The 15,244-nt window shown below is 58.4% G+C and overlaps 1 protein-coding gene across 1 annotated transcript in view; it reads right to left on the reverse strand.

The window, feature by feature from the left end:
- The window catches only part of SFXN5 (sideroflexin 5), a 78,190-nt gene that overhangs the window by 23,038 nt on the left and 39,908 nt on the right, over positions 1-15,244 (reverse strand). Inside the window, exons 7-12 of the mRNA XM_063309693.1 lie at positions 14,486-14,539; positions 11,166-11,222; positions 10,055-10,120; positions 6,942-7,032; positions 5,771-5,886; positions 3,925-4,010 (exon numbers count right to left, since the gene is read on the reverse strand). Coding sequence (XP_063165763.1) covers positions 3,925-4,010; positions 5,771-5,886; positions 6,942-7,032; positions 10,055-10,120; positions 11,166-11,222; positions 14,486-14,539 — 470 coding nt within the window. The remainder of the gene's footprint in view (positions 1-3,924; positions 4,011-5,770; positions 5,887-6,941; positions 7,033-10,054; positions 10,121-11,165; positions 11,223-14,485; positions 14,540-15,244) is intronic.

Genomic DNA, 15,244 nt, shown 5'->3' on the forward strand with positions numbered 1-15,244 from the left:
ACTGAGAGCAAGGCCCACTCCCTCTTTGCACTGAAGATGTTGCCTAGTCTGGCAATGAAACATCTGCAAGAAAACAGCAAGGCTCAGAGAGCAGCAAGGACTCCACCGTTCAACCCTGAGCTACAAATATTTGCTTCGAGATCTAATACCACCCAAAGGGGAACAAGACTGGCCTTGGCAGGACTAGGGAGCCAACCAACCCCAAGAGTGGCTCTTCCTCTCCCCACTCCAGGCATGGTGACAAAGCCAGGTCTTCAATCATTTCCTGAAGTCCAAAAGGGAGGAGGCTAGCCTCACTTCTGGGGGAAGAGTGTTCCAAAGGGCGGGAGCTGCTGCAGAGAAGGCCCACCTCCTGGACCCCGCCAGATGGAGTTCTCGTGCAGACAGGGTCCGCAGCATGCCCGCTCTGCATGAGCGGGTGGGACGGGTTGATGTAGCGGGAATGAGACGGTCCCTTAGGTAACCTGGCCCCATGCCATGTAGGGCTTTAAAGGTGATAACCAACACCTTGAATTGGACCTGGAAGCAAACTGGCACCCAATGCAGCTCCGGCAGCAATGGGGTAATATGTGCTGATCTTGAAGCACCCAAAATCGCCCACGCAGCTGCATTTTGGACCAGCTGTAGCTTCCCCATACTCTTCAAAGGTAGCCCCATGTAGAGCACATTACAATAGTCTATATGGGAGATGACCAGGGCATGAGTGACTGTTCGAAGGGCCTCTCGGTCCAGGAAGGGGCGTAACTGGAGCACAACACGAAGTTGTGCAAAGGCCGTTCTGGCCACGACTGCCACCTGCTCTTTGAGCAGGAGACATGAGTCCCAAGAGGACCCCCAAGTTACGCACCGGGTCTGTCTGGGGCAGCGCAGCCCCATCCAGAACTAAAGATGGCAAATTCCTAGGAGCTGAAGGGCCGTTAACCCACAGCCACTTGGTCTTACCAGGGTTCAGCTGAAGCCTGTTGTTCCCCATCCAGGCCTCCACAGCCTCCAGGCACCTGGAGAGGGCAGTCACAGCATCACTTACTTCCCCTGGGATGGAGATGTATAACTGAGTATCATCAGCATATTGATGGTTCCTCATCCCGTGGAGACGGATGATCTCACCCAGCGGTTTCATGTAGATGTTAAAAAGGAGAGGGGAGAATACCAATCCCTGCGGCACCCCACAAAGGAGGGGCTGTGAGCCCAATCTCTCCTCCCCTACTAACACCAACTGGGACCGGCCCCGGAGGGAGGAGGTGAACCAGTGTAAAACTACACCACCCACCCCCAACTCCCTGAGCCGCGCCAGAAGGATACCATGGTCGATGGTATCGAAAGCCGCTGAGAGGTCAAGGAGAGCAAGGATGCATGCACTGCCTCCATCCCGCATCCATAAGTGCAACTAATGCTGTTTCTGTCCCATATCCGGGCCTGAAATCTGACTGAAAGAGGTCTAGATAATCCGCTTCCTCCAGGATCCTCTGGAGCTGCAGTGCTACCACCTTCTCAACCACCTTCCCCATAAAGGGGAGGTGGGAGACTGGATGAAAATTATCCAGCACGGTAGGGTCCAGTAATGGTTTCTTGAGGAGGGGACGTACCAACGCCTCCTTAAAGGCCGCCAGAAACACCCCCTCCCACAAGGATGTATTTACCATCGGCTGGGCCCAACCACACGTCACCACCCGAGCTGCCTTCACCAGCCAGGAGGGACACGGGTCTAATTGACAGGTGGTGGCATTTACAGTCCGGAGGATCTTGTCCACTTCCTCAGGTCCAACAGGATCAAACTGTTCCCAGATAACTGAGTAAGTACGTTCCCTGGGCATCTCCCCAGACTCCATCCCACGCTTGGAGTCCAACTTAGAGCGAATCCGAGCGATTTTATCCTGCAGATGTTCTGAAAACTCAGCACGGCCCTGTAGATGATTTTCCGGACCCCCTTTCCCCAACAGGGATTGGGTGACCCTAAACAGGGCCGCTGGGTGGATGCAATAAGAGCGGAGAAATACTGACGTTTCGCCACTCTTACTGCTACAAGGTAGGCCTTAATCACAGCTCTAGCTTGTGTCTGGTCGGGTTCGGTCTTCGTCTTTCTCCAGCGGCGCTCCAGGCGTCTCTTAATCCTCTTCAGAACCCTCAGCTCCTCTGTGAACCACGGGGAGTGTTGGGTTCAATAGGATAAGAGAGGCCACACAGGCACAATCCTGTCCAAGGCCCCAGCTGCCTCCCTATTCCAGGCAGCGGCCACAGCCTCTGCTGGACCATGCAGCAAGTCCTCGGGTATAACCCCAGCTCCCTCTGAAACCCCATTGGGTCCATTAGTCGCCGGGGGCGGACCGATCGAACAGGCCCTGCCTCCCTGCGGAGGGGAGTGGCACAGGAGAAACTCAGGGCCACCAGGGCGTGGTCTGACCATGACAGTGGGGACAGCTGTAACTCTCCCCTCAGATCACATTGGCACCGCTCTGAAAAGAAAACTAAGTCTGGTGTGAGTCCACTGTCTTGAGTCGGGTCCCGAATAATCTGAGTCAGGCCCATGGCCACCATGGGGGCCATGAACTCCCGAGCTGCCTCTGAGGCCCACCCCAGTGATGGCAGATTGAAGTCCCCCAGAACCATAAGCCTGGGGAACTCCACCTCCAACCCTGAGACCGCCTCCAGCAACTCAGGCAGAGAGGTTGCTACGCAGCAGGGAGGCGGGTACAGCAGCAACACTCCCAACTGCTCTCGGGCACCCAACTTGAAAAACAGGGTCTCACAACCAGCTACTTGTGGAGCAGCGCCCCTGAAGGCCACTAGGGACTCTCGGATGACGACTGCCACCCCTCCTCCCCTGCCCCGGCATCTCGGCTGGTGCCTCACCTGAAACCTGACCGGGCACATCTCCGACAAAGCCACTCCCCCTTTAGTGCCGTGACTACTCAGGGTCAGCATGGTTTTGTCAAAAACAGGTACTGTGCGATCAAGCCTATCTTCCTCTTCAACAAGGCACCTACTTTAGTGGACAAGGGAAATGCCATGGATATAATCTATCTAGCCTTCAGCAAAGCTTTTGACAAGGTTCCAGGTGACATTCTCATTGACCAGCTGTTAAAGTATGGCATGGATGGCACTGTAGTAAGGCCCCCCCAACTGCCTAATAACTGCATTGGGGAGCAGTGACCAATGGAGTCCTGTGGGGATCTGTCTTGGGGCCAGCAGCAGTCAACATTCTTATTAATGACCTGGTTGCTTTTGTTATGTGGAGTCCCCGGTGCTCTCTGAGTTTGGTGTTTGCTTGCAGACGTTTCATTACCCGACTAGGTCACATTATCAGTGCGAGGGAGGACTGCAAGGATTCCACAGTTCAACCCTGGCCTGCAAAGATTCTCTTCCATTGTTTTTGTTAGATTGTACATTTCCCAGACACGCACAGTTCTTTTTTCACTTGGTTCTATGGCTCTATTTTAGAGTTGTCAGGAGTTGGGTGGCCTCAAATCTAATAGATAGATAGATAGATAGATAGATAGATAGATAGATAGATAGATAGAGAGATAGAGAGATAGAGAGATAGATAGATAGATAGATAGATAGATAGATAGATACCAATGAGCTGCTTATCAAATATGCAGATGACATAAAATTGGAAGGTCTGGCCAACACCCAGGATGACAGAATGAGATTGCAACCTATTTGGCTAGAAGATTCTCTGCTGTGCAATTCCCTTTTCATTTTCATTGTGATACTCATGAGATTGTGCTACAAACAGGAAGCAGAATGCAAAAGAATTGCCCCCCCTTTACCAGCCTGGCATATAAAAAGCATTTGGGAATGTGGAAAACGACACCCCCAAACACCCCACCCCCTATGTAAGACTGGGAGGCCTTTACCCCGCCCTCTACATGTTACAGCCCTAGAGGGAGGTCTCCTTCCCCAGCGCCAGCCCGCCCCTCTTACTTTTCCAGGAGAGACATGACGATGGGAGGCAGAACCAGGATCGGCATTGGCAGGACCACTCTGGTGAGCGCCGTCTCCATCAGGGCCTGAGGAAAAGACCGTGGGGAGTCGCTTCAGATCCCTCGCTTGCCCTCCTGCCCAGAAACCCCCGGGCTCTGAGGGGTGGGCAGACGCCCGCTCCCTGAACTACACGGAAGGGGCCGTGCGGGGTGTTTCCAGCCTGGGCTGCGTCAGCCCCACACTGAACGCTCACAGAAATGGCTCATGCACTGCATTGTGGCCGGAAGCTGCGCAGTTCACGCTCAGAAGGCCGAGGCGGCTCGCAGCCCAGGGACACGATTCAGAGGACCATCTGCTGGAAGCCCAACTTGGAAGCAGCGCTGACCTGAGAGCAGCGTGATGGTGCAGACTAGCCTTCCTCAGGCTGCTGCCTGCCCTTGTGGCTTTGGCACATGTTGCTGGGCACCTCCCTGTCTACCCGGAACAGGCTTGAAAGGGTACAATTGAGGGTGACCCTGACCTTTGACCCACCATCCCTCTTGATGCCAGTGCTGCAGTTTGCAAAGGTGCCCTCAAAGTACCCACCCCCATTCTGAGCAGCCTCCGCTCCAAAGGCTTCCGGGCTGCCACCTGCACTGTCTCGGGAGGCGTTTTATGTCCTGCCATGGAGCCCAGGTCTGTCTGATCATCTGCCCTGCCCTTGCGGGCTCACAGAGGCTTGGCCTCTCCTGGACTGTAAGGGGACCCCCTTCCGGGTCTCCCACACCTGCCCCCTCTGTCCCAGCACGGAGGAACTGACCGGCCACCCCTCCACGTTCTCTGGAGAGCCAGCAGGGGCAGCTCCATGGTGCAGTGGGTGACTCCAGAGAAGCAAAGCTCAGGTCTTGTGGGTCGGTCGGCTCAAAATAAAAGGCAGCTGAAGCAGCTACCGTTTTGAACAAGGGGGCTGCGGGGGGCAGGCCCGGCCCTGCACTGGAGGCTTTAACTTCTGAAAGGGGGATGGGCTCTGGATGGGCACAGGCGGGCCCACCCTCTTCCCAAGCACGCTCTGCCAGCCGAAACCACGTTCTCTTTTGGACAGTGTGAAATACAACAAAGGCACAGCCGTACCTATCGGTTACGCCATGCGTCGGGTGGGCCTTTGTGCAGGTATTTTGGTAATGAGCTACTCGGAAGAGGGAAGAAACGGAGTGCTGTGCAGACGGGGCAGGTGGCAGGGCTGAAGTGCAGGGAGAACCAGGCAGGTGTTGTTAGTGGGAGTCAGAAAACATCTGGAACGTCTTCCTACAGGCATGGCTGGCAATTGCTAATGAAGTTAAGAAGCCTCCCTGCCTCCCCCCCTTCCTTCCTGTTTGTCACCCCACAATCAGGCACCCCGGCCCTTCCCGCTCTGGGGACAGCTGCGGAGGGAAGCCAAACGCTTCCTGCTCTTGTAGAGCCCCAGAAGCCCCCAGGAGCTTTTGCCCATTTCCCCCATCGCAGAGTTAGGGCGCTCCCAGGTTTGGGGGAGTCCCCCAAACCATGGGCCACCACAAGGGCACTGCCACTACTGTGGCATTAGGCTTCCTCCTCCCTGCCAATGGGGGGGAATCCACAGGGAGGCGGGGGGCATCCTTCCCCCACTCCCTGAGCAGAGAAGACTGAGTCACCCTGGAAAGGGGAAGGGGCTGCTCTGGGAAACCTTGAGGGCTGGCAGCAAAATGGCAGTGCAAGAGGGTCTCTTTTGGGCCAAGGCGGTCTGGCCTCCACATGCCCACCCTGGAGCAGCGCCCAACCCCAGTGGAACCCTCCTCCCCTTGCAGCCCAGGCGGAAGTGGTGAGCCGGGAGCCCCAGGGAGGCCCATACGTGTCTGGCAGCAATCCTGGAAGATCCGACCACGTTCCCCTCCCCGTCCAGGACGTCAATCCCTTCTTCCAGTTCTGTGTGCCTCATCAGGACTACGTTGCAAATGTTGGCGCTCGCTGCAGGGGAAGGAGAGGAGCTGAAAAAGCTGTGCTTAAAGAGCCCCCCAAATGGACTGGGGGCAAACCTTCTGCACCACTGCTTCTGACCCCCCAGAAGGTTGGCAGTGGCAGAACTCAAACTTGGGGTGCTCCAAATCCCCCCCTCTGGGCCAGGTGAAATTGCATTTAATGGGGAGCGGGGGAGGGGGGGAAGGAAGTTGCAGTCTGGCTGAGCCCCCTGCCAGTCCCACGCTGAAGGGACCTTCTGCAGCCACAAAGCCCCTGCGGGAGCCATTGCACCACCCCGCACAGGGAACCTTGTCACCCCCTCTCCCCAAAGGCCGCCCGGATGCCGGAACGCCGAGGCTCTCGGAGAGCTGGTCCTTCCAGGTCTCAGCGCCTCTTCTCCCCCAGAGGAGGCGGTGTCCCGGGCATCCTCAGGCTCTAGGGCAGAGGCCAGTCCTCCAGGGACCTTGGGGCCGAGATCCAGGGCCGCCTACAGCCGAGCCAAGGGTTCTCTCAAAGCAGCAGAGAACGGTACGGGCTGAGGCCTTCCCCCACTGAGCTCCTGCCTCCAGAAGCTGCACGGATCCCATGTCCATAAAGTGGAGGGGAGAATGGGAACTCCTTTCTCTGGACAGAAGAGGGCTGGGTGCAGCCGTGCCCGGCTGTCCCTGCTGGTGGGCCCTGGCTCCATGCCTTTCCTCATGCCCCGTAGAGCTATCTGGGAGAGCCCCAGCCGGAAGCCCAGGGGGCCAGGCTCCGCAAGCTCACGGATAAGCAATGCAGCAGGAAGGGCTGCCTTGATGGACCCTTGCCAACACTCAGGGCAGGGGGCGCAAGGGCACAGCACGCCCTGCATGATTTCAGGGGAATGCCTTCGGTCACGTGGTACCCCTCTGCCAGTGGCACCTTCCACAGGGCTGGGGAGGGATGCCCAGCCCCGCAAGGCAGCAGATCCTTCCCACAGGCAGCTGGCCTGCAACACCCTCCAGCCTGGCGGAAGCCTGGGAGCATCAGTGGCCCCAGAATCACAGCAGCACCAGCCTCCAGGGGAAGGGCAGGGGTCTCACCTACAGCAGGGAATGGCACAAATCTCTGGATCAGGAGCCGGGTGGCTGGTGTAAACTGGTTCGCTCGCTGGATCAGAAGGTTAAGGCCCACCTGCAGGGGGAGCAAGCAGAGAGAGGTCAGGGGCAGAGCCCTCCCAGGCCAGGCACCAATGGGCAGCGCAGTGCGAGCACCTCTCGTAAGAGCAGCCCATGGAACCGGCGACCCCGAGGGGCAGGGGGCTCCGAAGGAGGTGCTTCAATTGGCTTTCTGCGCAGAGCTCAAGGGCCTCTCCAGCCTGGGAGAGCAGGGAAAGTGATGCAGAGCTCTGTCTGTCCGGCCGTGGCCCACCCCAACTCCCTTTCCTCACCCACTTCGAGTTTTGCCAGGATAAAGGAGGCAAAAGGGAGGGGGAGTTGTTAGGGCTGATCAATACTGGAAAAACGAAGCAAGAATCAGGTCCCTGCATTATGAACATAACACAAATTATGTACTGTAGAAAAATTACTCTAAGTAAATACAGTTACAAAAGATAGGCATACATAAATATCCAAATGGAACATAGTCCCCAAATTCCTGAGCTCAACTGAATAATTTTTCTACAGCACGTAATTTGTATTTTGTTCACACTGGAGATAAAAGGAGACAAACCAAACCATCTTCCTGTGTGTGCAAGGAAGGGCACAAGACACGACCGGACATACCAGGATCAATAAAACTGATTTTGGCAAAAGGTTGAGCGCTCTGCACATGCTTATGGTGCGGAAGGTGTTTCTTCACAGGATAAAGGTGGGTCCCTTGACTGAGCACCACCCTGGAGCTCAGTGGTACTTTTGGTCATAACTCAAGGTGGTCTTTTTATCAGTATCAGATTAGAGCTACTGCACTCTGCAGCCTACCCTTTGAGGGGGGGGGGGCAGCAGGGGGGTGGAATCTGGATACCAAGACTGCAAAGGTTACAGAGGGAGAGCTGAGGTTCATCGTTCGTTTCACCTTGGTCCTCCTATGTCTTTTTGTTTTGGGGGCGGGAGGCAGCAAATCTGCAGAATGAGATGCCCGGAGGGACGGAAGCCTTTTCCTTTGCTAACCGATTACCAGCTACTATGCCAATGGGCAGGAGTCCAAGCAAGGGGGCTAGCCTGTACCCTGAAATTTGGAGGAACCCTTTTTTTACCAAACTGGACTGGAAAGCCTCCAAGCTGGCATTTGCTCCGTTTCGCTAGTGCTGACAATCTCCAAATGGTACAAAGTGGAGCCTCATCCCCTTTCTCCCACCTTCGGAGCTGATGCCCAATGGCTGCCCCTTTCTTCTCCCCCAATACCCCCGCCCACCCACTTCCCTCTGCTAGATGCAACTGAATGCAAACTGTCTGCTCATCTCCTTCCTGGCAGGATGCAAGAGCAAAACTAGAAAGCTGCCAGAGCCCCACAAAGCCAGGAAGTGAAAAAGGGCCCTCTTGAGATTCAGTATTGCCTGAGCAATGGGCCAGAGCAAGCGTGCGTCACGGGCACCATGTTTAAACAGACGCCATGGTCTCCAGATCAAAACTCATGTAATTGTGGCCAGGGCTGCCACAGCATACCTAGAGACAAGCCCACTTGGAATGTGAAATTGTGTGGGACCCCTTTCAAGGAACTCGGGCTAGAAAGAGTTTAATTCTGCGCCTCCTCCTGCAAGGCCAGAGTCATTGGCCCTCCCAGAATAGAGGCGGGGAAACAGGTGGGGGCCCAGAAGCCCCCTCCCACTTCCTTTACCAAGGAGGAGGGAAGGACTTAACGGTGTGGCCAAGCCCTGGCCCTGAGCCACAGAGGCACCAAGCGGAAAACAGGACTGCTGCTCCTCCTCGGTTCCACAAGGCCTGAGGCTTGAGGCATGCATCTGCTCACCTGGGCCAGATCTCAAGGTTCCCTGGCGGTGCTAAGTGGTCAACAGAGCAGAGGCCGGTGGGTGGCCTCCTGCTCCATCTCAAACTGCTGATGGGAGATTCGCAGACCATCAACGCAGCTGCAGCAGTTCCTCGCAGACAATTATCAAGGTGGGCAGCAAGCCTAGAGAAAAGCTGCGGGAGCACCTTCGCCAGGCGGGAGGGTGGAAAATGGTGTTGCTGGCAGGGAGGCAGGGCAGGTGATAGTTGGTGGCGGCAGGAAAGGAGTGAAGATGAGGACCCGGCAGGGAATTAACCGGGCAGGAGAGGTGGACACAGGAGCCCCATCCCTGGGACAGATGTGGCTACTCATTGCCAGAGCTCCATAGACTCATTTCCAGCATCTCTGTGGTCAGTCTAGCGCCTCTGTTTGAACCAAGGGCTTGCAGAAGGGTCTCTGGCCATGCTTTCTGGAACAGGAGAGGCAGCCTGCCTAGTTTCCTGAGATCTTATAAATGATCGCCTTCAAAAGGGCCAAGATAAACCAATTAAGTGGGCTCCACCTTTACAGGGTAAGGCTGAAGCTGCAATAACTAAGCTGGCTTACAGAATCCCACAGCGGGAGGGGGAATCCAGTCCAGCTACCTGCTCAGTGAAGGAATCTAAGTTAAAGGTGCTTAGGCAGAACGGCTGTCTGCTTCCTCTTGGCCCCTCCTGTGAAAGGGAGCCTTCCTCTCCTTGGACCGTTGGTGCCCCTCTTGAAGGCTGGACCAGAATCGCCTGTCTTGACTGCTGCCAGGCCTCTCCTGCCCTTTCCCCGCCTGCTGCCATGAGTCCCATTTACCTTTGCTCTGCGTTGATTCAAACCTGCTTTCCTGAAGTCCACAGTGTGTCTGATTGCCTTGGACCGCCCCAGACACCAAGAGCTCCAGCACAGCACTGGCAGTTTCCCTCTCTTCCACGGCCCTGACTAAACCTTCCTCACTGGCTGACGTTGTGGTCAAGGGCAGGGGGTGCTCCTGTCCCTCCCCCGCCAGGAAATGTGCCACAGGGACAGCGCAGGCATCCCCCGGCAGAGCCTTTCTCCCAGCGGCCCGCAGGCTCATCAGAGCCCCCCTGCCACTCCCGCCCTTGCCCTTCGGGAGCCGGCCCCCCCAAAGGCTCAGGGCAGATCTTCCCACCACCGGGGAGCCCCCCGGGGGTCGAAGCCAGCAAGGGGCCTCTTGCCCCCCAAACCCAAGAGGGGAAAGCAGCAGCCAAGGGTTACCCACCGCTATTGAGACGGCACTGACCACTGCTCCCAGGTAGCCCTGGATGAACTTGGAGGTCGGCGACGGCTGGGGAGGAAGGAAGCAGAGCCTCGCATCACAGGCAGGGAAAGCAACGCGGCGGGGGGGGGGGGGGCAAAGGGAGGGAGGGCTGGGAGGAAGCCAGGGTGCTTCTAGGGTGCTGCACTCGACCCCCCAAAGGACGTGGGAGGTGCTTGGGCCCTCCCAGGCAGGAGGGGAGCTATCAGGGGAAAGCAAGCCCCCCAGCCCATCTGCAGCCCCTGAGACCCCCTGCCAAAATGGGCCAACTGTCCACAGCACAACAGGACGCAAATGGAGCAGGAGGCCTCTGGGCAGCGTGAGCTTCTCTTTTCGCCCTCAGGAGCACCCCTCCACCCCACTCTGCAGAAGCCCAGCACTGACACTCGACCATTTTCCTGCTGGGCTTCAACTGTGCAGGAGCTCTGATGGAGCTGTTGCCCTCCCGGGGGCCTCAGACCCCAGTGCCCTGAAGGATGAAAAGGAGAATAAGCCCACCCCGGAAGATCCAGGGGCCCTGATGCCCAGAAAGGCCGGTCAGCTGGCCAGGCCTGGGCAAAGCCCAAACTGCTCGGGTTGCAGGGGACCCAGCACCAGCTGACCCAGTTCCAGATCCATTCAGATGATGGTCCCAACTCTCTCGGCAAGCAGCTCTGGGGCTGGAGCCTCAGCAGATCTGGAGGCCCCAGGCGGGGAAGGCCGGCTGCCACTGCCTCACAAGCCTGTGGCGGGGCTTAAGGACCGGCTCCAATGCCTGGACGGTGGGCCCCCTTCGAGGAGGAGCAGGGCAGGCCCAGGCTGGCAACTCCAGGACAGTGTGGCTGACAAGGTGGCAGGAGGCTGCTGACCTTCCCGGAGGCACAGGCAGAAGCTGTGCCACAGCCCCAAAAGATGGCAGAAGGGCCTGGCAGGAAACCCCAGCCAAGCCCTGTACCTGCCACCCAGGTGTGGGGGTTCAGGGGTGCTGACCAGTCTGGGTCCCCTGGAACTCTCCCCCCATCCCAGGGGGATGAGCCGGGGTGGGGGTGGAATCAAGCCGGAAGCTCTTCTGTTCTGCCAGGGGAACAGCCCTCACCTTCGTTGCGTTTCGGTTTGCATAGTTGACACAGGCATTGTGGCTCTGGTTCAACCACTACGGACAAGAGACAAGAAGCAGGGACAAACTGCTGGTTAAAAGGTGGCATGCAAGGGGGGGCGAGCGCACCGACTGACGGCCCTGTGGCAGAACGGCTGCAAGAGAAGCGCAGAGCAAACGTGCCGGAAGCAGCCCTCCGATTATGCCTCCCTCCAGCAAGGAAAGCATTTTGTCGCCGGTCCAGGCAACGCCGTTTGTATCCGTGAGACACGTGCCCTGCCGAGAGGCACGGATGGCCCAAAGGTCCACTGTTCTCCCTCTCTGGCCACTCGCCTGCACACACATGCACACACGCACGCGCCACGGACGGTCCTCTGGCCTCCCTGCTTTCTGGATCTAACTGGGGCTTGGTGGCAGCGGCTGATGGCTGCGCCTCTCCAGCAGGGTCTGGGCACAGATGCTAAGCAGGGGCGGCCTCGGTTTGCAGCTGGATGGGACACTGCCAGGAAACCCCAGGGCCACAGCTTAGGCCAGTGTTTCCCAACCTTGGCGACTTCAAGATGCGTGGACTTCAGCTCCCAGAATTCCCCAGCCAGCACGCTGACTGAAACTGACAAACGCAAGCTGGCTGGGGAATTCTGGGGGTTGAAGTCCACGCATCTTGAAGTCGCCAAGGTTGGGAAACACTGGCCTAGACTGTCAAAAAGAAGGCGACGGCAAGCACCCTTAGAAGAATCCTGGCTGTGGCCGGGAAGCCCCAGGAGTTCAGCTGAGCTGGAAGGAGGACACCTCCCTGGCTGGGCGCGAGTGCCAGCACCATCCCCACTTGATCTGGCCAGGGCAGAGGGCAGGAGGCAGGTTATGTGCCCAATCCCAGTGGGGGGTGGGGGGTGACTCCAGGGGATCGGCCCAGTGGATTCTTGCCCTGCAGACATATTTCATTCCCATCTAAAGCAGTGGGGGGGGGGCTGCTCTGTGAACTCCTGCTGGGGGGGGCTCTGAGGAGGAAGCTCCCAGGGCAAAACCAGCTTTGGGAGGGGCGTTGATTAAGAGCTTGGGGGTCAGTTCGCTGTTTGCTTTGACCGGTGCCTCTCAAAAGGCAGTGAGGAGGAGGCAAGCTCTGGGGTGGGCCTCCAACCTGGGGCATTGCCTGCCGCACAGCTTTGTCCACATAGCGGTTGCAAGCTCCCCCCACCTGGCTGAGGGGGGCTGGTGACCGGGTGGGGCGCTTCTGTGGAGAGGGGGCGTTCTGCCACCAAGCTAGGGCTGAGCCCCAACGTCCTGGACCCTCTGGGCCTGACCTGGCGAGGCCTCTTCTTGCAAAGCGGGCACTCTACCATTGAACTACCCAGGCGACCCTGCAGGGGGGCCTGAGCACGGGGAGAGAGTGCCAGCCTCTGGGGACTCTCCTCTTGGGTTCACGCTCTGTCTGTCTGCAAAGGGAGAGACAATTCAGCGGCCTCCTCCAGGCCTCCGACCCTGAGTCCCAGGGACCAGCCCGCCTCCCCACCCCCTGCCACGACTGGTGCTGGAAGCAGGGATGGGCACGCTTTGGCCAGGCTGCCTTCCTGCCTTCCTTCCTTCCTTCATGGGAGTTTTCCAGGGAGAGGCTGGGTGCCTGCTGCTCTAGCCATGGCTTCTGGGGACAGAGGCAGGCGGCCCTGATGCGGGGGTAGGGTGAGTTTGTGGAGGGGATGTCCCTGGGCAGGCTGGCGCTGGCCACTGCCCTCCCCAGCTGGCCAGTGCTTTGCTGAGCTGAGCTGAGCTGGGGCGCTTACCTCCACCGGACCCTGACATGACCTTCTACTAAAATTGGCTCTGCCGCGGCTGCTCTGTTCCTCTCCAGCTGCTGGGCAGAACCTGGGAAAGGAGGCCGAGCTAGAGCAGAGAAGGAGGTGAGGAAGAGAGAGAGAGAGAGAGAGAGAAAGAAAGAAGAGTCAGAAAAGAGGGAGGAAAGAGCAGCAGATGCAAGGCGGGGAGGAAGGAAGGTGGCGAGGGAGGCAGGGAAGCCCTGTGCCAGGCCAGGGGGAGAAAGGTGGTCCCGGGGAGCTGGAGGCAAAGGCCCCCGGCAGGCACACTTTTCCAGGCCTTTTGCGGAATGTGAGATGAGGCAGGCACACGGATTTGCCTTTACTTAACTATCTTTACGTAAAGCCGTGTGCCAGACCCCGGGTCCAACCAGGTTCTGCAGCAGAGTAACTCAGTGCCTGCAGGCTGGAAGGAAATGCCTCTCTCTCTCTCACACACGCAGATCAGGTCCCGATCCAGGGGTCCTTTCAGCTTCTGCCCTTCCTAACGAGCCCCGTGGGCTCTTCCGCCCCCTGCTCAGGACTCTGGGCTCAACAGACACCGCCACATCTTTCAGGCACATCCTCACAACCATGAAAGACAGAAGCAACTTGCTTTTGACGCCGACGACAGCACTCACTCGATGGATCTGGCTCTGTTGATGATCTCCGCTTGCTTATCTGGGCCTGGGAACCAGATCTGCCTCGCCTGCACATCTCTTCCTGAACCGCCGGTGGGCACTTCAGCAGGCGGGGGTAGAGATGGAAAGGCTGCCCTGGAGATGGGACCCCTTTCCAGCTGTGGGGCCCTCAGCCTGGCCTGTGATAGGAGCTGGCCCAGCCCCCCAGGCCTGGCTGGCCAAGAAGGGCCGCTGGAGGGCTGGGGAGGGCCGGTGGCAGCTGCAGTCATGCCCCCCCTTTGGATCTCTGGCTTGGAAAGGGCCGACTGCATTGCATCTGGGGGATGGGGTGGGGACCCCTGTGGAACAGATGAGGAATCCCGGGTGGGGAGGGGCTGGATCTGTCCAGGCAACTCCAAGAGGAAGGACCGGATCCAGCCAGGCCCAGGCCACCCCCGTGGGACGCATGAAGCAGAAGGGCGGGCTCTCTCCAGCCTCCACTGGGAAGCTCGGCCCCAAGGCTGGGGCACACCTGGCCTTCAGGGGAGGTGGGTGGACAAGTCGAAGGAAAGGAGAGGGGGGTGCGCTCCCTATCGCTGGGCTGGCTCCTCTGCAAGACGTTCTTAAGGCCCCAACTCCTTTTTCCAGGAAGCCCGGAGCCCTTGGTCTCCAGGAAAAGCCAGCTCTCAGGGTAGAAACCCAGGAGGACGGCTCCGGAAGCGCAGATGTTACTCAAGAAAAGCGCAAGAAGAAGGCCATGTCCCAGGCACCCGGCGAAGCACCCGCCAGCGAAGGTGAACGAGGCTCCCGCCCCAGCAGCCCCAGCAAAGCCGTCTTAAATAATTAACAAAGCTCAAAGCACGGAGACGTCAAGGGCTTTTCCTCCAGGGGACGATGGGCGCAAAATCCTTACCTGCCAGAAGATGGTGGACGCCAGGGTCTGACTGGGCAGCAGAAGACCGACCACCTAAGAGAGGAAAGGGGAGATTTTAGGAGCAAGGAACAGAGCAGCCCCAGGCAGGCCGGGGATCTCCGAATGCTCGCTGGAGCCGCTCCATGCTCCCTGGGCAAAAAACAGAGGTGGGCGAGCATTGGCAGGTGGGAGGCCTTCTCCCCATGCACACCCGCAGCCTCCTCTTTCAGCAAGGGAGATGGCTCTATCTCAGCATCCGTTCAGCCCAGGGCGATGCTGAGCCAAAGACGGGCAGGGGCCCAGGCCAGGAGGACCTTGCGGGACACAGCCTCACCCGGCCGCTGAATTTGGCCCACGCGTGTGACATCCCGCAGCAGCGAAACCATTTCCCCCCTGCCCCCGTGCCATCCTCCACCGGGGATTCCTGCCCAGACTCTCCCCAGGCGGATGCAGAGCGCCTCGTCTCTTCCCGCACTGAGGATGCTGCTCCTTCCAGCACAGCCAAGGAGCCAGGCTGGCACCGAGGAGAGGCCCAACGCCTTTCCTGACCAGCCAGGAGATGCCCGAGAGTCGACCCTGCAAGCCGCCTCTGCTGCAAAAGGAAGTCTGCTCTCACTGAGGTCCCTTTCTGAGGGGCAGGTGGACGCCAGAGGGGGGAGGCAGGGAATGGCTGGAAATGAGTGAGAGGGAGCTGCTTATCCTTTGAGGGGTGGGGGACACACGAGAAGGCTGCCTGCCTGCCTGCAAGAGGCACGTTTA

The sequence above is a fragment of the Candoia aspera genome, chromosome 8, assembly GCF_035149785.1.
Source record: "Candoia aspera isolate rCanAsp1 chromosome 8, rCanAsp1.hap2, whole genome shotgun sequence".
Classification (NCBI taxonomy): Eukaryota; Metazoa; Chordata; class Lepidosauria; order Squamata; family Boidae; genus Candoia; species Candoia aspera.